This window comes from Pelobates fuscus, chromosome 1 (genome assembly GCF_036172605.1).
Source record: "Pelobates fuscus isolate aPelFus1 chromosome 1, aPelFus1.pri, whole genome shotgun sequence".
Lineage (NCBI taxonomy): Eukaryota > Metazoa > Chordata > Amphibia > Anura > Pelobatidae > Pelobates > Pelobates fuscus.
The window spans coordinates 102,004,536-102,031,970 of NC_086317.1; the positions used below are offsets into that span (position 1 = coordinate 102,004,536).

At 40.5% G+C, this 27,435-nt stretch overlaps 1 protein-coding gene across 9 annotated transcripts in view; it reads right to left on the reverse strand.

Annotated features, from left to right (window-relative positions):
• CASK (calcium/calmodulin dependent serine protein kinase) overlaps window positions 1-27,435 on the reverse strand; it is a 303,425-nt gene that overhangs the window by 43,486 nt on the left and 232,504 nt on the right. For 4 of the 9 annotated variants that reach the window (XM_063450138.1, XM_063450131.1, XM_063450130.1 and 1 more), the window contains 6 exons: window positions 23,617-23,695; window positions 12,451-12,536; window positions 11,359-11,427; window positions 5,466-5,534; window positions 3,147-3,182; window positions 383-579 (listed from right to left, as the gene is read on the reverse strand). In XM_063450138.1, coding sequence (XP_063306208.1) covers window positions 383-579; window positions 3,147-3,182; window positions 5,466-5,534; window positions 11,359-11,427; window positions 12,451-12,536; window positions 23,617-23,695 — 536 coding nt within the window. The remainder of the gene's footprint in view (window positions 1-382; window positions 580-3,146; window positions 3,183-5,465; window positions 5,535-11,358; window positions 11,428-12,450; window positions 12,537-23,616; window positions 23,696-27,435) is intronic. The other 5 variants (XM_063450136.1, XM_063450135.1, XM_063450137.1 and 2 more) reach the window with 2 other exon arrangements.

Below are 27,435 nucleotides of genomic sequence, written 5' to 3' on the forward strand. Positions count from 1 at the left end.
TACACACACACATATTAACACACTCCTGGGCAGTACGTTTATGCATCACTCTAAATCACTCTAATACTTGGGACATAATCACGGTTATTGCGAGCAACACTTATGAATAGAATCACCAGTTAGTGCAAGCTTTAGCATATTGTATTCACAATTTACATGAACCGAATATTCAAAATGGCTAATTACACTTTAGCTGCCCTAAAAATAAATAAATTGGGGCCGTGTCGACATTGAAAAAGCACTCAAACTTTGTTTAACGTTTAAAGGTTTGCTGTGATGGTAATTTATCAACTGCAACATTACTAATTTTGTAAATGCACCGGTTCTCTGGATGGAATGCTGTATTAACTTTACACATTTATAGTCGTAACATTGTACCTACCATTCTTGAAGCTCAGGAGAAGGGATGAGACCAGCAGTACCATTTTTGGAGTTTTCCAGTTTGCCCTGCCACCAGTTGTGATCATCTTTACTAATAATTTGTATAATGTCTCCAACTCTAAACCTGATTCCTGCTTCTTTACAAGGAATCAAGTCATCCTTTGCTGGATCATATTCAAACTGTGCTCTTACATATATCTGGAAAACAAATTATAAAGAAGCCATGACAAATATCTGTAGGCACTAGAAGGTCCTAAAATGCACTAATAGCTGGCAATGTAGGAGCATAAAAGGAAGCAATCTCTTTAAATCAACTTAGGAGTAGAATTAGTAGACATAAAATTAGAAACTATGAGGCAAAAGCATGTAGAAAAAAAAAATAAGTTTCTTTCTTTAGTTGTTCACCACAAAAAAAATAAAAAAAAATAAAAAAAAAAAGGTATCACGGGTCAGTTTTTTAAGTTTCCGAATATAATCAGAAATAAAAATATAGTATACCTTCAAACTTTGGTAGGTGTACGGAGTGGGACGAGAGTGGGCAGGCCTAAAGGGTAGTGCCAGCGGCAACTTGTTTCACTGGCAATGTCCAGAAAGGGCAGCCCTGTCCTGAAAGTGGGTGGAAGCTCCAAGAAAAGGGGAGTGCCATGGCATAAATACACACCAGCAACCGTGCCGTTGGTCCCACTTACGACAGACCACACAGAGAGTGCTATTTAAGTGCTCTATGCATGACTCTGGTGCCCTCAGTACAATGTCAGATCGTCTAATGATGGACATTATATCGGAACATGCGGTTTGTTTATCGACATAGGGGAGCAGTTGTTGCAAATTTACATTAGCTCTCAAATATAGGTATTGCTTTATACATCTAAACCTGAAATAATTTCCCAAGGCTGATTGATTTCAGCAATGCAATTGAGCCAAAGAGCACTGCTTTTAATATGACGGCATATTTTCACATTAACAGGATTATTTACTAGTTGGAATTGCTTGAGATATGTAATGAGCGAGGGACCGGGAACTGCACTGCCTGTCTCCGCAGCCTCTCTTCCTGCATATCAGTATGCTAGAAGGAGCAGCTATTGCCTGAATGCATTTTTCCTTTATCACTAGAGGAGCTCACGATCTGGACAAATAGTTATTCCATATCACATTATTTTCTGCTTGAGTAGCAGTAGATTTCTGAGATTAGGGGATTCACATCAACAAAATCAAACACCAATTCTTCAAGGATATACATACAATTTTCTGTTTACCTTACATTCTGCTTTTAATAAAACACTTATTAGATTGGGGATAGGCCCATTTTCATATCTACATGCTTTTATTGCACAAACATGGTTTAACACAAACTCCTGATATTGGCCTCAATTTTTTATCCAAATGATTCAATACTGTTAGAAAACTGATTTATCTACAAAACTTTCCACAGATTTTAATGGTGACTCCTGTAGACAAAACATTTATAAAGTTCTTCTAACAGTACTGAATCATTTGCAAAGCTTATCAAGACCATAATTACTTGTGTTTCCATTGTACTTTCCATATAAGATTTTTCCATTGTATTTTCCTCCTAACATAATCAAAAAGATTTCCTGCTTGATAGTTTGACAATGTAGCATGATAGGTACACTTTCTGATGATATAACTGTGGTTTCCTTGTCTACATGCATTGATTATTTTTTGGGGGCTGCTATTTACGGACCCTGAAGTGTCTTTGAACAATGTGAAAGACCCCTATATAGTCGGGTCTGTTGCTCTCTTTTTTTTTTAGCTCCAAATTACTGAATAATTTTATTGTGTGGCTAAAGTGAACCTACCATTCAGAAATTGTGCTGATAAGTTCACTGTCAGGTATGTATAGACTAAATATATACATTGTTCAGGTGAAATAACCAGTATATTTATACGTTTAGACATACACTTACCTAAAAATAATTTTCACCTTAAAGTTAACATGTAACTTTTTAACTTATAACCTCTCCTTATGCACTGCAGCTTTAGGGTGTTACCGAAAATAACACCTAAACTTTGTCCCGACAAAATTAGCCTTGTTAGGCAACATTTTCCTAAGCAGAGCAATTGCCCTACAATGATGCTGACATGCTTGTTTAATTGACAAAAACATTGGTGTCAGAACAGAGTGACATCTATAAGTCTATTCCTATACTGAGGCAAGTACAAAATGCACTTTCTAGAATATAACGGCAACTGGATACGCTGCTTTGTAAAGGATATGTATAATGATGTAAAGACAGTGGAGGTCAAATATGTATAGGGAAATATCTTAATGTATACATTATCAACTTGGCAAGCAAATTGTATAGTATACATTTTATGCTATATAAAGTGATAAATCATGCTTTTTTTGACATTATATTCTCATGGCTTTATAAGAATGCAATAGTTATTAATGGTCTTATTTAATACACAAGATTTATGCAAAAGCTTAGTGATATTGGCTACAGAAGAAAAACCACATGTTGCTCTTAATGTGTATGTGCGGACTGTAGCCACATCAGTCAAAAAGAATGATAGTCGTAAATGCTATACGTTTAAAAAAAGGTACGTTTGTACAGATTAATATTGATGCTAGAGCCATAAATGTTCCGGTTTGACTTACACTGTACAAAAACATGCACACACAGATATATCCTTCTCTCACATGCACATAATGGTAGGTAGGGTATGACAAGGGGAGCAGTAAGATGAGTTACTAAGGACACATCACAAATTATATACTGGCATAAAGTGAATCTATTCACCTGTCTTCCTTTTGATTGTGTAGTTGATGGTATATCCTGTAGAATAAAGTCAACCCAAAAGAAGAAATGTTCATCTTATTGATTAATAAACTTTGCTTTCTTTACAACACAAAAGGTGAATGCAGTTTGTAAATGTGCTTAGTATATGGGACCAATTAGGAAAAATGGATGGATAGAAGGTAAAAAAAAACCAAAAAAAAACCACATGATTAAAAGAAAAAGAGTTCAGTATGTTTTAGCTGAAGCTGAAGAAAGCGGAAATGTTTAAGCAGACTGGAAAGGTGCAGTAATCCCCCTCCCCACCAATAGCATCTTCAACACAAATGCATTGAGAAATTAAACCATAAACACAAATCTTTTCAACTGGAAATTGCAGTTATCATGCGTATTTATACTGGGTGCTTACCATTACGATCAATGTAAATTTGTGTATAAAACAATGAGCTGCTTACATTTAGCAAACCCATGCACTAAAATATGCTACATTAAATGTAAAAAAAATAAAATAAATAAAGACAAAAATGTCTTCCATGCTTTTAAATATCTTGAGGATTTAGGACTCAATTCAGATTGGAGTCATTTAAACAGGGGGCATTTAAATGAATTCAATAAATTACTTTCTTGATGAATCACCTTGGCATCCTTATATAATTGGTTAGCTCCTACCCTCCGAACCGAAAGGATGGGAAACCAAACGATCCGTCCACACCCAAAAAAACTATGTTGCTCTGTCCTTCACAGCAGTATGGATGGAGACCACTTGGCAGACAAAAATTTATTTTACGCTGACAGTGCCACTATTTTTTCATGCCTGACCAGGGCCAGCTAACTTTCCCTGAATATCCAGTAAATAGTACCCAGGGTGTATTTAGTGACCAGGGTTTTTTTCCCCTCGAGAAAAGGACAATAAATCCCTGCCCATTTTCCAGCTATTTAGTTTTGTTTTCCATAAAACTTTGTTTCTTAGTAGGTTTAGAGTGATTCTCTTTTTGCTCTCAAACACGTTTTTTGTGAAATGTATAGAATAAACACTGTGACTGAATAACATGGCTGAAAAATGTTTGCCAGATAAAAAGATGATGTCTCAATGATTAATATTTTGGCTTTTAGGTAATGTTTTCTTAGGAATTTTACTCTGCAGATTGAGGGGTTAATACGGGAAAATGCTTACAACTAGCATGGCGTAGTAATAATAATCCTGATAGTTATAATTCATAGTCCTGTCCCTACTAATAGGTGTATAGCTAGGGTATTACCCATTAGTCAATGCTGCCATGGTGATTGATCAGGAGAACAGAACATTATTTCCATTCTTACTGTATATTTTTTTCATGGTCAAACACTATGGCAGCATTACATTCCTACCCTCGCTTTAACCCTTTAAGGACCAAACTTCTGGAATAAAAGGGAATCATGACATGTCACACATGTCATGTGACCTTAAGGGGTTAAGGATATCCAGGAAGCTTTGATAAATGCTCTTATAGGGTGAATCTATTTATACTAATTTCAAAGTTTGTTTTTCTAATTTACGCTGAGATGGGTGGGACTAACCCATTAGTCAATGCTGCCATGGTGATTGATTAGGAAAATCACTAAGAATGGAAAAAATGTTCTGCTTTCTACCCAATGGCTGTACACTTGTTTAAAAAAATAAAAATAAAAAAAATAGACTAACAATAATGATGGAATAATGACAAAACACTGTATCTGTTAAAGTAGCAATCTTTACCGTGGACAGTAAGCAATTTGTGTTAAAGATGTTTCAGCAATAGGCTTGATTCCAAAGCAATGCCCCTTTTATATTACATCAATGTTATATGAACCCAAACAGCACCAAAGGGGAAGTAAAAGAGCTTAATATAACAGGCCACGCTCATGTTATGCAGTATATGTGCAAGTAACAACAGCAGAGGGCACACCAATTCATTAACTCAGATAGCGGAAACTAAATTCTGGATTCAGACGTCTGTCTGGTCAAGTTTCCCTTCATTCATTTATAAGAGCAATAAAGACGCATAAAGTGTATTAAAATGGCCAACAAACCAAAAATATAAATTCATAAATTTGGGAGCATACAGAAAAGTTGGATGGAAAAAAAAAAAAGTAAAGTTATTAGTAAAATATGAAACTTCTGACCCATGTGTGGGTTTGAAAATATTCAGCTCCAACCTTAAATAAACAGAACATTAAATAAAGTAAAAAATAGATAAATAAAAAAAATTAAAAAGAACATAACTCATTAAGACTTAAACAAAACGGAGTGTGATTCCATTTTCCTTGTTATTTTGTACGTGTACGTGTAATTGCTGGTCTTACCGAAACTGAATTGTTAATGCTGCTATGGCCATTAGCTGGGGATTGCCTGGATGTAGAGGGGGAATCTCTCTGAAATAAGACACAAGGTTTGTTAACACATTGCTGCCGCAGAAGAGAACAATTAGAACTGCATGAACAGAAGTTAATTTGCACACCACTCTAAAATGGGGGCATCAAACAGCTCCACCATCTGTGGCAGGCAAAAAATTACACTTGTAGTCCAACAGCAACTACAAAGATAGACACCCCTGATCTAAATGATATGTTGCAGCTTTTATTCAAGTTCTTTAGTTATATTCTTCAAACACTTCCACTGAATTTGATGGAAACAAGTTAAATAAATAAAGCTGTTGCTATAACTGCAGTTCAGTGAAAATCCACCCAGAGGAGCTCACGTTCTGGTTGAATGGTTATTCCATATTCCAGTGTTTGCCACTTTGCCAGTACATTCATAAAGAGCTGTGGATATCGGTTTGCACTTTAAAAAAAGATTTAGGGTTAAACAAAATAAACATATAATACCTGTTCACAACAGAAACTCTACAAAACACCTTACCTTTATTAGAACTCTTATTGGATATAGGTTATATTTTTATTTTGCAAACAGGAATTAAAGGGCTTCTTATAACTAACATGTAAAGAAAGAGTGTAAATAAATGTATTCTGCCACAAGCATATACTGATGTGGCGTTTGAGACTGGATAACAGATAGATTTCAGCACTGCATTTTATGTAAAAAATATGGTTTGTAAAAATGCTTTAGTACACTTTTACCTAAGTAAAAGGAGCTATCTAAGCACCATATCTGTTACAATAAACTGTAGTGGTTATGGTGCCACAAGTTCACTCGTATTTTCCATGGAAAGTAGTCAAACCAGTAATGAGTCAATTTCAGTTGATTACGGTAATTCAATCTAAATAGGGGCCAAACTGATATATCCAATGCAAAAATAGAACTTCAACTTTAGGTCAATCTGAAAAGGGGCAGAACTGTTGGAACCCAAGGACTTGTCTGAAAATGGTTTGACTACTTATCATGGAATGGTGCCAGGTGTCTATGGCACCATAAGCAATACAAAGTCTCTGTAGTTGTTATGGTGCATAGTTGGCCCCTTTAAATCACAGGGTTAGCTCACTGAAAATACACTCTGCTAACTCAGCCAAGGTCTGATATTGAATTCTGCATGTTTGTATTCAGAAGGCTGCGGATCAACAAGACACTCACAGTTATAAGTGAAGGAAAAGCCTGCTTATATATTATTTAGGTGATACGTTGTGATTCAGTGCTTTATTTTATATTCAGCATTTCCTGTTGCTCAATTTTCTGGTACAGCAGACTAGTAAGCAGGATTCTAAAAGGGCTAAAGGGATTTCACACAAATGTTGCAACAACCTCAATGTATTTTCCTTTACAGAGTGGATAACCTTTTACACATATTTTAACATTATTTAGGAATTTAGGATGTTAAAATAGGTTTCTCCTTAACCACCACAATGAATGGCCACCACACAGCATTACATTCTTAAATTATGCTCAAAGATTATGCCTAAAGACATACCACAAGTTGAGCTTATTGTTCACGGCTTGTTCCATATAACAATCGGAGGGAGGGCTTCTATATGTCTACTAAATTCTTAGTGAATACACTCCTAGGACCTTGCAGGGACACCACTTTACTACAAATAGCAAGTAGTTACCTTTAGTAGAGTGGTATCTTTGCACGGCTAATATTTAAATTAAAGCAGCACTGTCACGTACCCCTGAAAAATTTGTATCTCAATATGAAAAAGAAGGGACTACTTTGTCTCTGTATTTTTCCTCGGACAGATTTTCTTAGACTCAGGGCAGAGTCTAAAAGTCTGTTCCGACAATCGTTACCAGTGACTGCTGCAGGGAATTGGCCGTGTCTATGGAGGATCCAGCGGTTTCTGAAAAGGACCCGCCCGATCAAGATGGCAGCGCCTACGAGGGACAGGTAGGCAAATCCTACCCTTACCTCAGCCCGCCCCCCACTCCCCTATGACTCTACAGCAGCAATTCAACCATTAGGGGGACTTTGCAAATTCAGCAAAGTGCCCAAATGATGACAGTGCAGCTTTAAAGGGAATAAGGAGCTGATTTGTTGTCTAGCGCAAGTGAACTGATAGATAATTGTATAAGACAAAATACAAAACTCTGATGTAAACCAATAATGAACATCTGGGAATAGAAAATGCTCTAATAAAAGGGGAATACATACAAATGCTCTAGCAAAGGGGGGAAATCATGTTTTAGTATTAACAGAAAGAAAAAGCACTGAAAATGTAGTTTTTTTTTTTTTTTTAGCATTACTGGGAACTCCTGGTACCAACATAATTTGTATGCGTTTTATAGCTTTTGGCCTGTACAACGAGCAGCATGTATTATGCGCTCAATTGTGCATACTTTGTACAAAACTGAAAAGAAAAGAAACTTTAGCAATAGTTTGCATGTATCCAATAACACAACTGGTAAGAACAGCAACGTAGGTGTCCAATAACAATAGGAAAGAACAGCAAAGATTTTCAAGAGTTGTAATTCAAGTAAAAATTTCAAGAATAGGATAGATGGTAATTTTCTGATGGATAAATTAAAGGCTGTGGTGCATAACTAATAACCTTTTTTAAAAACATAAGCCATTTAGGAAGAGTCCAAAGATTTAATAGTGGGATAGCCTGGAACTTGGAACTGGTCTCGAGGTGGGAGGGTAATGTGTTAATTTTTCTTGTATTTGTCTCTTAGGTTTCGTTTTTTTGTAGGCTAAAAGAATGAATGACATATCTTTGTTAGTTGCCTTCATCTTGTACAGAAGATGTACTGGGCTGTAATGTACAGGGAGTGCAGAATTATTAGGCAAATTAGTATTTTGACCACATCATCCTCTTTATGCATGTTGTCTTACTCCAAGCTGTATAGGCTCGAAAGCCTACTACCAATTAAGCATATTAGGTGATGTGCATCTCTGTAATGAGAAGGGGTGTGGTCTAATGACATCAACACCCTATATCAGGTGTGCATAATTATTAGGCAACTTCCTTTCCTATGGCAAAATGGGTCAAAAGAAGGACTTGACAGGCTCAGAAAAGTCAAAAATAGTGAGATATCTTGCAGAGGGATGCAGCACTCTTAAAATTGCAAAGCTTCTGAAGCGTGATCATCGAACAATCAAGCGTTTCATTCAAAATAGTCAACAGGGTCGCAAGAAGCGTGTGGAGAAACCAAGGCGCAAAATAACTGCCCATGAACTGAGAAAAGTCAAGCGTGCAGCTGCCAAGATGCCACTTGCCACCAGTTTGGCCATATTTCAGAGCTGCAACATCACTGGAGTGCCCAAAAGCACAAGGTGTGCAATACTCAGAGACATGGCCAAGGTAAGAAAGGCTGAAAGACGACCACCACTGAACAAGACACACAAGCTGAAACGTCAAGACTGGGCCAAGAAATATCTCAAGACTGATTTTTCTAAGGTTTTATGGACTGATGAAATGAGAGTGAGTCTTGATGGGCCAGATGGATGGGCCCGTGACTGGATTGGTAAAGGGCAGAGAGCTCCAGTCCGACTCAGACGCCAGCAAGGTGGAGGTGGAGTACTGGTTTGGGCTGGTATCATCAAAGATGAGCTTGTGGGGCCTTTTCGGGTTGAGGATGGAGTCAAGCTCAACTCCCAGTCCTACTGCCAGTTTCTGGAAGACACCTTCTTCAAGCAGTGGTACAGGAAGAAGTCTGCATCCTTCAAGAAAAACATGATTTTCATGCAGGACAATGCTCCATCACACGCGTCCAAGTACTCCACAGCGTGGCTGGCAAGAAAGGGTATAAAAGAAGAAAATCTAATGACATGGCCTCCTTGTTCACCTGATCTGAACCCCATTGAGAACCTGTGGTCCATCATCAAATGTGAGATTTACAAGGAGGGAAAACAGTACACCTCTCATCCGCCAATGAACTGAAGGCTTAGGCCTATTTATAGAGACTTATTGGGGGGGATAATGTTGTATGCACTTTTTGTACTGATTGATTTTATTGAATTGTATTTTGGTCCCTGAGGAAGTTCCTTTGCATAGGAACGAAACGCGTAGGACCTCGTTTTTGTTTTTATTTTATCTAAAATACGGCTACAATTTTATAGCCTTTTTTATTACAAATAAATCTGCATATTTATCATACCTACCTCTATTGAAGTCTCATTCCATCTTTGGTCCGCTTGGAGTTCCAGTGGAGAGTGGAGACGTACAGCCACCCAAATCAATCCGGGCAGGCTCTTATTCTGGCGATTTATTCACTTTGATCTCGTGAGTGCAACATTGTATAAGCGCATTGTCTCTCACCTTGCTGTATCACACTATGTTTCTTTTTCTGTTCCTGTTCTAGATTATGCACAGCCGTATCTCATTCCCTTTTGTGTCTATATATGTTGTAAAAGGTCGGGAACTGGGCCACGACCTTGAGAGGCTGTTTTAACTACATGAGATAAGTATAAGTATATTCAGATACTATTGTTACTTATTTGGAGGTATCATATACATATATACTGTTTGTATCTCTCTGAACAGTGTCTGGGAGGCTGTGGTTGCTGCTGCACGCAATGTTGATGGTGAACAGATCAAAACACTGACAGAATCCATGGATGGCAGGCTTTTGAGTGTCCTTGCAAAGAAAGGTGGCTATATTGGTCACTGATTTGTTTTTGTTATGTTTTTGAATGTCAGAAATGTATATTTGTGAATGTTGAGATGTTATATTGGTTTCAATGGTAAAAATAAATAATTTAAATGGGTATATATTTGTTTTTTGTTAAGTTGCCTAATAATTATGCACAGTAATAGTCACCTGCACACACAGATATCCCCCTAAAATAGCTATAACTAAAAACAAACTAAAAACTACTTCCAAAAATATTCAGCTTTGATATTAATTTTTGGGTTCATTGAGAACATGGTTGTTGTTCAATAATAAAATTAATCCTCAAAAATACAACTTGCCTAATAATTCTGCACTTCTTATCCAAACGCAAAATAAAGAATTTAGAATATAAATTAATGGAAAGCTACTAACTGGACTTTACAAGGTCTAGAAAACAATGTTCTAAACCAAAAACAGAGGCTGTGCACAGGGTGCTTTGAAATATGATACATACATTATACAGCCAGTTTAAAAGCGAATGGCTGATCTGCTGTTTAACCCTGCCATTGCTGGGTTAAAATCCTTAACTGTTCAAATTCCAGAGAGCAGAAATTCCTGGAAGGGGCACAGCCAACTGTTGATAGTGTAATTTGTGGGGATTTGCACAAAAAGAAACATCTTTAGTTCTAAATTGTCACAAAAGGATCAGCGCTAAATATGGCCACAGAAAATATATTTTAAAAGGCAGCACACCTACAAACGGAAAGGGATACCCTCTTAATACCCCACAATATGCAATGGAAAGGGAAAAAAAAAGGAAAAGCCTTAATAAAATGGAATATACCAAAATAAAAATAACAAATATTATATACAGTAAAACACGTGTGTTTCAAATACAATGGACATATATAGATTGTGCAGTCTGATGTACAAAAGAGCGACATTCACTAATACAAACAGTTTGCAATACATGACAAATGTGTGTGTGTGTGCGCGCAATTTTCTGACTACAAGACATAACATTTAACTTTGTTTTATAGTGGATCATGGAATATTGAAAGTCGACATTTTTAAAAAGGTGAGTGTGACAGACACACACTGTTCCGTTATCTTTGTTGTAAAATTGGTGTGCATAATCTACTAGCACAGGCAGAAACCACTTTCCCAAAAGCATATAACAGTCAGCCATCAGCAGGCAATTAGCTCCAGAACAAGGGTAGAGGTAGAACCATTCATAAATAAGCCTATTACCTCACAGGATGAAGACTGAGTGCGGTAACTTGGCACAATCTTGAAAGTGATACTGCCCCTCATTTCTCTCTAAAAATGAAAAACACAAACAAACCATTAAACATATAATATCATAACAATGAAACAATGAGGGTTACATTACTATATTGGTTTTTTTTTTTACAATAAAATTGAAAAGTTTAGGTTAATAGCAAAAATAACTAAAAACACACACACACAGATTTTCTCCGGGATCCATGATCTTTGTAAAGTTATGTCTCAAGTGGAATGAACTTAAAATGGTTTCAATAAGTGGATAATTCCCAAAAAACAACAAAAATATTACCCCCACCCCAACAAAATAAATCACCTGATATTGAGTGTTAGTATTTGATATAGGAATCATAGGAATATAAAAAAATGTATTAACTTAGAGCATAGAACTATTACATCAAATACTTTGGCTGTGCATTTTAACCTTTTACAAAATATATGTGACAGTGTTAAAGGGACTCTTCAGTGCAGTGCCCCCTCCTTCCCACCCACCATCCCATGTTGCTGAAGGGGTTAAAACCCCTTCAGTGACTTACCTGAATCCAGCGCCGATGTCCCTCGGCGCTGGGTCAAGCTCCACCCACATGGGAGACCTAATGTGCAGCAATGGCCGCGCGTGCATTAGACCTACACATAGGAAAGCATTATTCAATGCTTTCCTATGGGGATTTTGCTGACGCTGGAGGTCCTTATGCATAGCGTGTGGAAGTCCACTGTCTCTTAAAACACGAGGACTTAATCATGCATGGTAATTATTGCAGTTAAGAAAAACTGCAATTATTACACATGCAGGATTAAGGGTGATGGGAGTCGGCACCCAGACCACTCCAATAGGCAGAAGTGGTCTGGGTACCTGGAGTGTCCCTTTAAATGATATAAATCTAAAGACAAAAAGGAATCACAGACTACATAATACCCGATTGGAGATTGGAAGAAAGTCCAAGAGGAAGGTGCATTTATTTTATGTTTCTCCAAGTGATCCTAGCACTAGAGATTGTGCACCTTTTCCAAAAACATGAAACATGCTGAAAGAATGCCACATAATTAAAGTATACTAACCAACATTTTTTGAAGCTGTTCCACTGTCTGGTTTGCTACACTTATTCCATTTATTTCTCTGATTTCATCACCTACATGAAGTGTACCTACACAATTAAAACAAATAAAATTAACCAGAGGACCACAATATATTGTTCATAATACATGTTGGTAAAAAAAGGTACACTTATATTTTCATGGCACTCTGAAAACCAAGCATAGCCCCATAAAGTAGCGTGTCCGAATTATTCAAGTGTATAGCGATAGGAAAGCCAATATAAAAATTAAATTTCTTTATGCAATATAAATGAAAGCAAAAACGTTTATACTTTAGTCTGGACGTAAGGTCATTAAAGTTAATACTGCTATAATATATTCTTCCAAAGAAGATAAATCGAATGTAAACTGCAGACTATACATTGTGAAAAAAGCCAAAAACGATAACCTATTCTTCAGTACTCAGTTATCTATTTAACTCTCTCGCCATTCGTATTTATGGGTAAAAAAAAACAAAAAAAAAACAACCAATAAACACATTGTTTTTTGTTTTTTTTTTTCATTTTCTTTTTTGTCAATCTTTCTTTTATTGAGGCATAAGATTACTTGGATACAGAAAAAAAGAGAGGGAGACAATAAAGCGTCATACATGGTAGGAGAATAACATTTCAAAATATATCGCCTCCGAGGATTGTCAGCCTCATTTTATGTATATAAAGTAGAGGTATAGCTGTATGAGAAGGATATTAACATATGACTGATACTGCGTTCGGAACCATACGAACAATATAGGTACAGTATGCTATAACTGTAGTCAAAACAAGTCGGTGCAGTTAGATTAAACCATGTTATAACCAGGCATAAACAATATGCATTTAGTCTTATGTGGCTTTCTCTCTATGGCTAGCGGCTTGCTGTCATTCAAGGTAATTTTTGTGTAAAACATGCTGATTCTAGTGCATGTGCGGTCGAGAACTTAAAGATGTTGTTTATACTGAACATGCTAGTCTGAGCGCTTATTGCTACCTTTCATACAGTGTGTGCACACAAATGTGAGGGTCAACGTTTGAAGCACTTGTCAGGTAGAGTGTGTTTGATATTTGTGACAGTAGAACATCTGCACATTTTTAAATATAGTAAGGTTATACCCAGTAGTGACTAAAATTGCTTAGGTATATTCGATACATAACATGGCATAGAAAGGTAGTACATGTCGTAGGCTGACCAATTACAGGCAGGATCTGTGTGTAGCAGAATCAACATAGGCTGCAGGTTATACATTTTATGTACACTTGTGTTAAGTCTAGATATCATATCATACACGCTGCTTTGGATGGGTGCCCTAGGGCTTGCTAGTGTAGCTTATTGTCATGCCTCGTGTAGTGTGTTAAGTGTTGTCGTTGGGCAGCTTGCCTGGCCAAACTTAGTATGAATCAGTACAAGGGCTAGGAATGTCCTGCATAGGTATATGTCCATGGATGCAAACTCGTTATGTGTGTATGCCAGGGTCGTCTTTGTCGGCGTCATCACCAGAGTTAGCCAGCCGGCAGTCCGGATCCTCACACCCGATCATCCGACGCCCCGTCTGTGGGGAGGTTTGTGATCGCTCTTCCGTGGGCTTGTTTCTTGTGAGTTAGTGTCCTTCGGTAGGGTGTAAAGCTGTGCCTCGCTCAGGCTCCACGTGGTACCTTGCCACAATGCTCCGCCAGGGTCCTTCTGAATGCTGGTCGCGGCAAGGTATCCCTGCTGGTGGGAGATGGGCCGATAGTTTAAAGAGGCTTCTCCTGCTGCAGACCGAGCATATGCCCCGCGCGTGCGCCTCTGTGGTTTACACAGCGGCGGACCGTGTTTAACAGCTCTCCGAGCATGTCGGGACCTGGGCCGAAGGCGTCTGTTGCATGGCTTGCAGTCTCTAAGTTTGTGCAGAGCCCCTTGTGCCCCTTGCTGCTTTTTGCCGGCCGGTGGCATGACTGTGCGTTCCAGAGCCGGTACGTGTACAGGTATGGCGGTAGACAGTCGAGGGATCTTTGTGGCTGCTTGGACCTGTGCCAGTCTGGTCCAAAAGAGGTCAAAGGCCGCTGCTATGCGGTCCTCGTGGGGGAGCTCGCTTGTCAGTTGCGCCGGCATAGGTTGGGTGAGTGGAGGCCCAGGAGCCCGGTCGGCAGCCGCCATCTTGGTTTCTGGGTGCGTGGTGAGTGCGGTCTCGTGTGCTTGCAGGGTTCTGTGGCCCTGTGGAGATTGGACCGGGATGACCCCCGCCGGTCCGTAGGGGGGGGAACGTGGGCTCGGCCGGGTGAGTGCTGGATAGGCAAGCGGCGGGAGAGCGGCCGTCTCTCCCGCGCCGCCCGGGTGAGTAGGCCGCATGTCGGCGCCGGGCAGTATCTCCGCTTTTGAGGTGTCTTTAGGAGGGTCTCGGTGTCCGCTGCCCGGTATCAGCTTTTGAAGAGCCCAATTAGGGTGCCTTTTGTGGTAAAATCCGCTTAAATTGTGTTTTTGCTCAGGAGCTGTTGCTTCGTGCGTGCGTTTCTCTTAGCGGTCAGGCCCCGCCCCCATAAACACATTGTTTAACACAGCTGGATTTGTATATTATACAAATTAAAAAGCTACAGTAGGGTGACCAATTATTTTTAGTCAATGGGTTAAGAAGAGACACTTTATACAGTTGCAACCATGAAATTTAAATATGGAAGTGTATAGTAAAGTGAAGAGGTGTTTGCAGTTTATATATATATATATATATATATATATATATATTATATATATATATATATATATATTAAACAAACATAAGATAGCACTCCAAGGACTTCAAAGTAAAGCAAAGTAAAATCAGATTCTTTGTTTGCACAGCATCTGCTGAATAAAAGTGAAGTTTTACGTTACCTTACTTTGAAGTCCTTTGAGTGGTATCTTCTATATGCAGTTTGGATAATCTCGCAGACCAGCACCGGGCCAAAATTCTTTTCAACACACTAGAGTGCAGGTTTCTGGACATATAAATATATTTATACGAAAAGGGGCCTTACTGGGTATTCAGTTATATTGATTATTAGCAGAGTTCTTAAATTAAGTGAGAATCAAAGTAAATTTCATATTTAAGACCAAAAGCACCGCACTAGAAATATTCTCTAAGTCAGCTATGCTTTCAGTCAGGCTTCTCTGGCCTTAAATTTGAATTTCAATTTGGTGAATAACCCTGTGTGATTTTACAAGTGGTGTGGTTAATAAGAACTGCTAGCTGGAAAAGTAATGTTCTCTTGAAAGTAAAATTGTGAAAAATGCTTGATATGGAAAAGTCAAATGCTGGGAAATTATGTTGATAGGTCTAACTATTAACAGGGGCTTCACGGATTTGAAAATGTTTATTGATTAGAAATACCGGAACTCAAATGGTCATTGTTCATCTAAGAGAAGTAATTCCCCATGTAATCTGTTCTGAGCGCATTTCTAGCACAATTTCATTCATGGATTGTTTTCAAACAAAAAAAACCCTCCACAAACCTTGTAGAGTTTATTACTCTAAATGACATTGTGTTTAGATTAGTATTAATGCAGTAATCAATGAAGACATTAAAATACGTGAAACATCACTACTGTTATTCATGTGGTTGTATAGAAATCAGCATACGACAAAGTGGCAGTCATTTTCCAAGGATAAATTATTCCCAGCACTATATCACTTAACATTATTTATAAGTCAGCTTGTAAATTGAGTAGTGCAACAGCCACAGTAACCAATAAAGGTCTCTAACATTTTAGGATACTTTTTTTTTTTTTTTTTTTAAAAGGATTTAATATTTTTGGATACACTTAAAATAAATTTTTCCAAAATATATTTCATATATAAAAATATATCCATATAAAAAAAAAAAAAAAATAACATTGTTTGCAAAGCTTATGAAACGTATTGAATTGAGGCCATAAATAGCTCAGAATGACCATGGCTACCCCTTTTTTTCTGTGGGGGCCCAGCCATATAACTTTTGGAGGGGGACTGTCTATGGGTGTCCGAAGATGCACTGGGAAGGGAAGGGTGTGCATCTCTCTCCTTGCTCTGTTGCACGAAGTAGGCCTGATTGATACATGGTGTATTCACATGGAATGGCTAACTTTGCGATTTCACTGGAGAAGTGATTAACGTTTGTCAAATGGTTGAAATATTACATGAAATATTAAACTGGCATGAATTCCTTCTTCACTACTGCAGGACTATAGTGCCTCAGTGCCTCTAGTGAAATAAAACCAGGTGTGTGGGGGGGGGGGGGGGGGGGGGGGGGGGGCAGAGTTCATGGCAGTAACTGAAATAAAATGATGCTACAAGGAACTGATGTGGAACATTACACTGCATTAGTGAAAACTGTGAAACAGAAAAGTTATTTCATTTTTAATATCACATATATTATATCCATTAGTTTAACATGCTAAAATCAAATGAAATATTTAGGTAATTTCCAAGTATTAAAGTGTATAAATGTATCCTTAAATCATCAAAAATAAAATATCTAAAGGCAGTGGGAAAATGAGACTAAAGGAACATCAAATATCTATTCTGAACACACACTTGCAGGTGGAAAGAATTTTTAAACAAGAAGTCAGTGAACTCAATTGATCTCAAACCATCGCTCATTTAAGCTGTGATGCTCAGCTTGTACTGAATGGCTGAAAAACAAGGCTCAAGGGACATCAAGTTGTTGTTCCACGACAATTAAGGCAACTTTATTTCACCTTGTACTGGGGACGCATCTGGAAAATATATACTTTAGCACTATACTGAAGATCAGTTTTTTCCGCGCATGAAAGGATCATTTCACCATTAGAAAGAAAAAAAATATATTTTTTTTATTTCTAAAACTGGAGGTTCCAAGTGTTGATTTTATGGTTTCCAATAAAATGTCTAAGATAGATGTCACTCCCTCTTTTCCGGAGGTGGGCTAGTTTCCTTACTTCAGTGCTACTTCACCCTGGTGAGATCCTAGGGAGTATTTAGCAGCCAATAAAATGTTTCTCAGAGAAGTACTGGAGTCCAAAGCCTTCATAAGTACTAAAGTTTTCTGTTAATTCTTCAATGTTTAATTAATCTGTTTGAAGGTGTCATTTTGTATGTTATACATGATGTTTTGCCTTTGTCTGTTTTGCCATTGTTTCTCAAAGAAACAGAACATTTTATTTTGATATTACATAGTTACATAGCTGAAAAGAGACTTGCGTCTATCAAGTTCAGCCTTCCTCACATATGCTTTTGCTGTTGATCCAAAAGAAGGCAAAAATCCCAGTCTGATTGCAACATTTTTGGATTTAAAACTTATAGCGGCACTATCATAGACGCATATTTTTTTTTTTTTTAAAACCCCTTTTCTGACTCCTCCCCCCAGTCACCCCCAAATACCTCTAGGTCCCCCATTTCACCTTTTTTATTGCCTAATTTCTTCTTCAGATCTATGTCAATTTTTGTGTTCCTGAATGATTTTTACCACATCGCCTTCATCTGTGCCAGGTCCCCCTTTACTAGATTTGGGGGCAGTCTTTTTTTACAACAGTGAGCAGCCACTGACTGCTCTCTGTTTACTAGACATGCCCCTACTCCTTGTGGTGGAAACATTAACACAAGAAGCAATGTGGGTGGTCTTAATAGGGATTTTCTACACGCTTGTGTTTAGTGCAAACCAATTTTTTTTTACATTTAATAATTTTATTTTTTTAAACTTACATTCACTGAAGCAGACACACAATTTGTGACCTACTTTAAAATACTTTACTACTTAAAGAGAACTCCAGTGCCAGGAAAACAATCTGTTTTCCTGGCACTGCAGGTCCTCTCTCCCTCCCCGCTCCCATCCCCGGTTGCTGAAGGGGTGAAAACCCTTTCAGTCACTTACCAGAGGCAGCGACATGTCCCACGTCGCTGCTTCTTCCTCCGCCGCCACTCCTCCTCTGCATTACGTCGGCCGGTGGGCGAGACTGATCTCGCCCGCCAGCCGGAGAGACCTAATGCCACGCATGCGCATTAGAGCTCCCCATAGGAAAGCATTGAAAATGCTTTCAATGCTTTCCTATGGGGAATTGAGCAACGTGCTAGAGACACGGAAGGGGAGGGCATTTTCAAATGTTCCTTTAAAGGATCACTATAGGGTCAGGAACACAAACATGTATTCCTGACCCTATAGGGTTAAAACCACCATCCAGCCCCCCTGGGCCCGTCATGCCTCCCTAAAAATAGCAAAATCTTACTTTTATTTAAGCATGCAGCTGTAGCTCTGCATGCTGTTTGATTCAGAATAGTTCATAGTCAAAACCTGTCTGCTGACATCATCAGGTGGCCTGATCCAATCACAATGCATCCCAATAGGACTGGCTGAGACTGACAAAGAGGCAGAACAATTCAAACACAGCCCTGGCCAATCAGCATCTCCTAGAGATGAATTGAATTCATGAATCTCTATGAGGAAAGTTCAGTGTCTAGATGCAGAGGGAGGAGACACTGAATGTTTGGATGCATTTTAGGCAGCCACGACCCAGGAAGGATCTCTAACAGCCATCTAAGGAGTGGCCAGTGAAGTTATCACTAGGCTGTAATGTAAACACTACATTTTCTCTGAAAAGGTAATGGTTCTACTCTCCAGAACAAATTAAATAAGCTGTAGTTGTTCTGGTGACCATAGTGTCCCTTTAATATAAATTCATGAATGTTTCTGTATATACTATTTGCTTATAGCTCTGCACTACTCTTGCACAGGCAAAACGTTCTTGTGAGAGTTGTCAAGGGAATGAAATTAACCTTATTTGCGGTGAGGATAGTACAGTTTTTATCCAGTCCTTTCTTTAGTAGTCCCTATAATGTTCTGTGATAAGAATGGATGACAAGATCTCAGTTGTAGAACTGGCAGTATTTGCTAGTGAAAGAACATCTTGTCTGTTTATGCCCATAGGGATTATCACCAGAAAGCCGAGACAGCCGAGACACAGCAACAAATACAAAAAGGCAGAGATTTATTTCTAAAACAATGTTCGAGATTAGTGCTTTTCATTTAAGAGTTCAATTAACACTCCAGGCACCTTTAGAAACCATGATGCATGTTATTTTTTAATGGAATGTGAGCTTAAAAGGGACAAGCTAGGCACAAACACTACTTTAATGCATTTGATTGGCCTCTTTAATATCCTGTACCATAACTCTGCCTCTTCAGCCACACCCCCCACTCCAGAAATATACTTCCTTATCAAAGGTATGCACACAGCCCAGCCACTGACAATACTGAATGATCTTAAAAACAAAATTACCTACATTAGAAGGAGAAGACACCCAGGGAGGCATATAAGGATATCCCTACCTCTTTGTAGTTTCTCTGACTGTCTGCAGCCAGGTTGTGAATTAAACACTACTCACTCGGTGCTTTTGGGGCTAAGAGTGTGTGCATACTTTTGATAAGGAAAATCTTTCTGGCTAAGGATGTATGGTTTGGTGCAGAATAATGCAAAAAACTATAAAGATTTAAGGGGCGTAGTCTGGAAGCCAAGGTGGGTGGCAGCATACCAGAGTAGCTCAGCTTCGGGCACCCAGTAATAAGCACAAATAACATGACAGTGACTTACCAGACCCAGCACGTGTGAAGAGGTACATGATTTCCAAGAAACCCTCAAAAGTGTAAACAGAAGGGTAAGGAGGGATTGGTGGCCTCTCTCTTTGCCACGATACAGAGGCCCAATGAGGTGATCCAAAAGAGCGCCCGCTATGAGGAGCGGGAGATCCCCTTGAGGTCCAGAGAAGAGGCGGCCGGGTGCTCTGTTCTGGTCTCTACAGATATAGATCACAGGAGATAGCCTTCATGAGATAAGTGAGGAGATACTGGCTCTGGGACAGAGAACTGCAGACCAGGAAACCAGAGTAGAAATCTTGGTTGAGGCACACAACACTGTGGTGGATCACTCCACAGTCCACCAGACTGTTTATAGTGGAAAACAGCTTAAAAAGAGCTCCTTTCGGAGAAGGCAGTTACACCCCCTGATTTTGGTTCCAGACATCCCGGACCAGATGTGGGTCATAGACAGGGCACGCAGAGCACCGACAGATTGAACGGGGGTTTATGGTGCAAGTGCACTATGGGTTTTACTGACCACTAACTTTCACGTTCAGGTGAACAGCACAGTTGTGGATGATTATGTCTTTGTCACTGGATCCGGCTTGTGTAAGACGTCCAACTTCCTGTTTCTATATGTGCCTAATCAGGCATCTCTGTCCAAATTAGTATACCAGAGACCTCATGATCATCTGCTAGAGGAAGGATGCTACAGGGGGAGACTTTAATGCTGCACTGTGTCCTGCAGTAAATAAAAGTAACAAAAAGGGCTGCCCTCGATCTCAAAATCTGGGAGGTCAGGATACAGAATTGCATAGATTCATACAGGGAACTAAAATGATTGATGTATCTGGGTGTTGCATCCTCCATTCAAGGGACTATATATTCTATTCTGCCCTCCACTGAACCTACTCCAAAACAGACTTTTTTTCAGCACCAAATTGTTGCAGAGCATTCTTAACACAGAAATCAACATGATTACAACGCCTGATCACACTGTTATAGCCATTTTGAAACCGCTCCATAACAGAAAAAAAGAATGGATTTGGAGGTTGTATACCTCCATACTTCAGAAGAGACTGGGGGTGGAAGAGTCCTCTGCGGTCCTGCAAAAGTACTTTGTAGAGAACAAATCACAGGAGATACCTAGCTCCATAGTTTAGGCTGTTATTAGGGGTCATTTCATAGCTATGACATAATATAGAAAACAGGAAAAGACAAATAAAGCTGTTAAGAGTTCAAGACAGCAATACAGAAGCTAGAAGCTAAACACAGATCTGATCTCAACACTCACACATTGACAGAACTGCAGGCACTACGTGGTGAAAATAAAAAAAAATATTGTTAAACAACGTAGCATACTTGGTACCGGAGACAGTTTTATGAAAAGTCTAGCAAAACAGACTGTGTTAGCGAGGAACTTGAGACAGAGACATGGGCAGAAGCCAGATAAGATTAGAGAAGCCTTTACTAAATATTACAGATCTCTCTACAACCATTTTCCCACTCTAACTGGGGCCAATGGGGGAGTTTCAAGCAACTCTAAGGGAATTGTTTGACACTTTACATTTACCATAGATACTGCAGGAGGGCAATTTGGGATCTGCCTGCAAGCAACCTTATTTGTGTATTTGAGTATGCGCCTTAAGGCGAAACCAATAAGGCCCGGCCCAGAAAGTTACAGACCACTAATGTGCAAGTTTAAACAGGAACTGGAGAACTAGGATGCTAAGCTCATATAGTGGCTGGGCAGTAAAAATTAATATCCTGCCCAGACTGCTGTTTTTGTTTTGGACAGTCCCTCCCGGTCCTGGTTAGATGGTTTACAGCTTGCGGTTGACTTATTTATAGGAGGGTTAAAAGACATCTCCAGGAAACTACTGTACCGTCCTAGACAGGGAGGGCGACTAGGCCACCCACACTTATATTTGTACTATGTGGCCGCACAGGTGGTGTTGTGGCTCGGACGTTTCAGAATTTTTACAAAAGCAACATAGGGCCCTTTTCGAGAACCAAATGCTCAGCAATCATAAACTCCTTGATCCTAACACCTTAAGTATGACTACCATTCTGAGAAATAGAGGTTTTCTGGCAGGGATTATGTTGCTGGGCTTGAAGGGGCGGTTCTACAAAGATACAAAGATTTATACCAGGAGACTAAAATAATTTCCTTTCCAGACCGAGAGAGGGTATCTTTTTTTTTTTAAATACATACAGGTACGTGATCTAGCAAGAAGTGAAGAGATCTGCCTGGAGGCCATCAGCATCAGAGACTTGAACCTCTTTGAGAGACTATGTGAAGCCAGTGGAAGTCACAAGGGCATTATCTCAGAGACTTACCTGACCCTTTGTACAACTTCAAATATTTGGGGACAGTTAAACTATGTGAAGCAGTGGCAAAAGGATCTAGGAAAGGAACTAGAAGGGGGAACATGGGAGGACATATGGGAGGCTGCTTGAAAGGAGTCAATATGTGTGAACATCCAAGAACAAATGTTGCGGTGGTATTAAAACACCCATGAAATTACATAGATTGGGAAAAATACCAAAATACGTTTAGTTGAGGGGATGTGGGGCACAACGTACATATCTGTATCTGTGCCCACGAGTGAGGAGGTTTTGGGAACCGCCTTTCACAAAAATTGATCAATATGATAGAGCTTTAGTAGCAGTTTGGTTGAAAGAGACTCCCAATTTTACAAGAGAAACATTTTAAAATACAGATCAACTGATTGATAGATAAGCTCGCAGCGATGGTTCGTAATTCAATGAACAATTATCAAAAAGTGTGTGGGTCTTGGGAGGAGGGGCAAGACAGGAAACCTGCCTATAGAAGGTGACTAAACATTTACCAAAAAGCAGAGATTATCTATACACAGGTGTACCTATTATCATGCCTCACAAGGAATTCTGGTTTAATGTTTTTTAACGTTTTACATTTTTCTTGTACTCTTATTTATAAAATCTGAGCCTGTGAAACCCTTTAGGTTTATGTGATGACTATGTTGCCTCATTGACTAAATAAATAACAATTAAATATTGTGCATAGAGATTTGAGCATACAAAAAATATTAATGAGGTAAAAATCTATCAAACGCAAGTTGTATTGGTGCCTGGAGTGCCCTTTAAATATTTATATAGTATTCTACAGTTAAGTGCAGCTTTACTTAGACTTAACCCTAGTATTTAGCAGGGAGATCCATCATGAGTTTTAAAAAATTCTTATGCTTTTCAGCCTCAACATTTTTCACTAAAATGGTTTTCAGCTTTAATACAAAACACAAAATCATCAGGACTCACTATGAGGTCTATCATATGCCTTATCCGGTCTGTATAAATATCAAAATATCAGTATTCAATATTCACAGTTGCCTGTGGTCACCTGTAGTGTCTTTCCATCATTCAGGTTCCATTATTTTTTAGTTGATAGTCTGCACAGTAGTAGAAATCCTCAATTTTCTTTTGTTTTAATCAAGTGGCAGAGACCACACAAAATGTTGTGCTTGTGCCAATAAATGTATTAAACCACATCTCTGATTTCTACCATTGAGCGCCATCTGCTGTACAATAGATTCATACAGTGTTCGAGAATGTCAAAGTTTTACGAACTAGTTACCTTGCCTGTGAATCATTCCACCATGCATGATTCTTGCAACAATACAATGGTTTAGCTCATTCATCTTTAGTGTTATACCCTGCAAAAAGAACAATACATAGGATTTAGACAATTGCCATAACAAAGGTACAACTTGGACTGTTTGTGTACATTTGGGCGAAAAACATAAAAGGTTAAAAAAGGAAACCAATAAATGTTTTGGTAATTAACAGCATTAATTGTATGATTTGCAAAACCTACTACAATAACTTAATCCACTAGAATTTGTGGATAGGATTCGTAGTATTTAAAAAAGACCTTATAAATAAATCAATAAAGAAGAATACCACATTTGACATCTTAAGTCTTAGGATTATACCTCAACTGGCAATTTAAGGGATCCACTGGAATCAGGTATGGCTTCATTGACTTTCCCCAGTTATGACATTTTGCCACGGTTCCCCATTTTATTACCACTGAGCTATACATGAGAGGGAAGGCTGTGGTGAGTGGAAGCCAGAATGCAAAGACCATGGATTTTGGTGCAATTATGTGCATTGCTTATAATATTTGCATATATTGCAAATTCCAGGTAGAATGTACTGAATTTCACATTGTCTGTGCTCCCCTTGATGCTCCCTCTTTGTAACAGTTATATATTATTGTTATATAATATATAAGGAAAAGAAAAAAAATTCTAAAGTATTAACACACACACATACAGTGGGACCTCGGTTTACAAACGACTGTTAAAGCGGCACTGTCATGCCGAATCCCGTTTTTTTTTTTAACCCCCCTCCCGCCTCCACTACATCCAATTGCCCCCCTAGTCACCCCCAAATGCCCCTAAGCCCCCCAGATTACCTATTTTTAAATCTGTATCTTCTGCCCCGATCTTTATTCAGGGCGCCGCCATCTTTGTGTGGGTAGGTGAAGTCCCTATGGGACACGTCATCTACCCACACTACACAGACTGTGAGATTCCCGCACATGCCCAGTGAAACACCTGGACATGCGAACGGGAATTTCACCTATTCATTCATTCATCAGACAGACGAATGAATGAATAGAAAAAATCAGACGAACAAACTGACACTGAGTATCAGTGTTCGTTTGTTCGATCAGTTTATTACAAGGAGGGAGCTACCGACGTGCAGCTCCCTCCTTGTAATATGTAAAGACAGAAGCGGTGGGGAGCTGTGCTCCCCACCACTTCATAAGCCCCCCAGGTCACCCCCTCACTCTATGGGGGTCAATATGACCCCCATAATAGCACAAGGGAGATTAAAATCTCCCCAATGCCCCTACTCGCTATATCGCGAGTAGGGGCATGTCCACTAAACAGTGAGCAGCCTGTGGCTGCTCACTGTAAAAACATAAATGGTAATAAGGGGGGGGGGGGGACCTACTGTCCTCCCCCGCGGCCCCCACCCCTGCGCGGTGGGTGGGGGCCCTAATAAAACAATAAGGGGGGGGACCTACTGTCCTCCCCCCGGCCCCCACCCCTGCGCGGTGGGTGGGGGCCCTAATAAAACAATAAGGGGGGGGACCTACTGTCCTCCCCCCCGGCCCCCACCCCTGCGCGGTGGGTGGGGGCCCTAATAAAATAATAAGGGGGGGGGACCTACTGTCCTCCCCCCCGGCCCCCACCCCTGCGCGGTGGGTGGGGGCCCTAATAAAATAATAAGGGGGGGGGACCTACTGTCCTCCCCCCCGGCCCCCACCCCTGCGCGGTGGGTGGGGGCCCTAATAAAATAATAAGGGGGGGGGGACCTACTGTCCTCCCCCCCCTGGCCCCCACCCCTGAGCGGTGGGGGCCCTAAATAAAGATATGGGGGGGGACCTACTGTCCTCCCCCTTGGCCCCCACCCCTGCGCGGTGGGTGGGGGCCCTAATAAAACAGTAAGGGGGGGGGGACCTACTGTCCTCCCCCCTGGCCCCCACCCCTGAGCGGTGGGTGGGGGCCCTAATAAAACAGTAAGGGGGGGGACCTACTGTCCTCCCCCCTGGCCCCCACCCCTGAGCGGTGGGTGGGGGCCCTAAATGAACCCCCCCCCCATCAAGGTGACTAGGGGTCCCAAGCCCCTAGTCACCCCCCCACCCCAAAACATTCTAACCCCTACCTACCCCCCTCACCCTAAAAATAGTGAGGGGGGAATAAAATAACTAACCTGTAAAAAAAATAATTAAACTTACCATTTGACGTCTTCTTTTTTCTAAATTCTTCTTTCTTCAGCCCCCAAAAAGGCCAAATAAAAATCCATCATACCCGTCGCACTTTAAAAAAAAAAAAAAAAAAAACGAGCGCAAAAAAAAAATTAATCCATGTTCACCCATGGAGGGCACGCCGCGTACTGAGCTCCGCAGGGCGGGTCAAGGCTTATATAGCCTTGCCCCGCCCTGCAATTAGGCTTAGAACACACTGATTGGTTGGTTTAAGCCAATCAGAGTGCTCTGTGTCATTTTACAAGCGTGGGAAAATTCCAAAGAACTTTCCCACGCTTGTAAAATGACACAGAGCACTGTGATAGGATGGTTTTCAAGCCATCCAATCACAGTGCTCTGTGTAATTTTACAAGCTTGGGAAAGTTCTTTGGAATTTTCCCACGCTTGTAAAATGACACAGAGCACTGTGATTGGATGGCTTGAAATCCATCCTATCACAGTGCTCTGTGTCATTTTACAAGCGTGGGAAAGTTCTTTGGAATTTTCCCACGCTTGTAAAATGACACAGAGCACTGTGATTGGATGGCTTGAAAACCATCCAATCACAGTGATCTGTCATTTTACACAGCGTGGGAAAGTTCTTTTGAATTTTCCCACGCTGTGTAAAATGACACATAGTACTCTGATTGGCTTAAACCAACCAATCAGTGTGTTCTAAGCCTAATTGCAGGGCAGGGCAAGGCTATATAAGCCTTGATCCGCCCTGCGGAGCTCAGTACGCGGCGTGCCCTCCATGGGTGAACATGGATTAATTTTTTTTTGCGCTCGGTTTTTTTTTGTTTTTGTTTTAAAGTGCGACGGGTATGATGGATTTTTATTTGGCTTTTTTGGGGGCTGAAGAAAGAAGAATTTAGAAAAAAGAAGACGTCAAATGGTAAGTTTAATTTTTTTTTTTTACAGGTTAGTTATTTTATTCCCCCCTCACTATTTTTAGGGTGAGGGGGGTAGGTAGGGGATAGAATGTTTTGGGTGGGGGGGGGGTGACTAGGGGCTTGGGACCCCTAGTCACCTTGATGAGGGGGGGGGGGTTCATTTAGGGCCCCCACCCACCGCTCAGGGGTGGGGGCCAGGGGGGGGAGGACAGTAGGTCCCCCCCCTATTATTTTATTAGGGCCCCCACCCACCGCGCAGGGGTGGGGGCCAGGGGGGGAGGACAGTAGGTCCCCCCCCCTTATTATTTTATTAGGGCCCCCACCCACAGCGCAGGGGTGGGGGCCAGGGGGGAGGACAGTAGGTCCCCCCCCTTATTATTTTATTAGGGCCCCCACCCACCACGCAGGGGTGGGGGCCAGGGGGGAGGACAGTAGGTCCCCCCCCTTATTATTTTATTAGGGCCCCCACCCACCGCGCAGGGGTGGGGGCCAGGGGTGGAGGACAGTAGGTCCCCCCCCTTATTATTTTATTAGGGCCCCCACCCACCGCGCAGGGGTGGGGGCCAGGGGGGGAGGACAGTAGGTCCCCCCCCTTATTATTTTATTAGGGCCCCCACCCACAGCGCAGGGGTGGGGGCCAGGGGGGGAGGACAGTAGGTCCCCCCCCCTTATTATTTTATTAGGGCCCCCACCCACCGCGCAGGGGTGGGGGCCAGGGGGGGAGGACAGTAGGTCCCCCCCC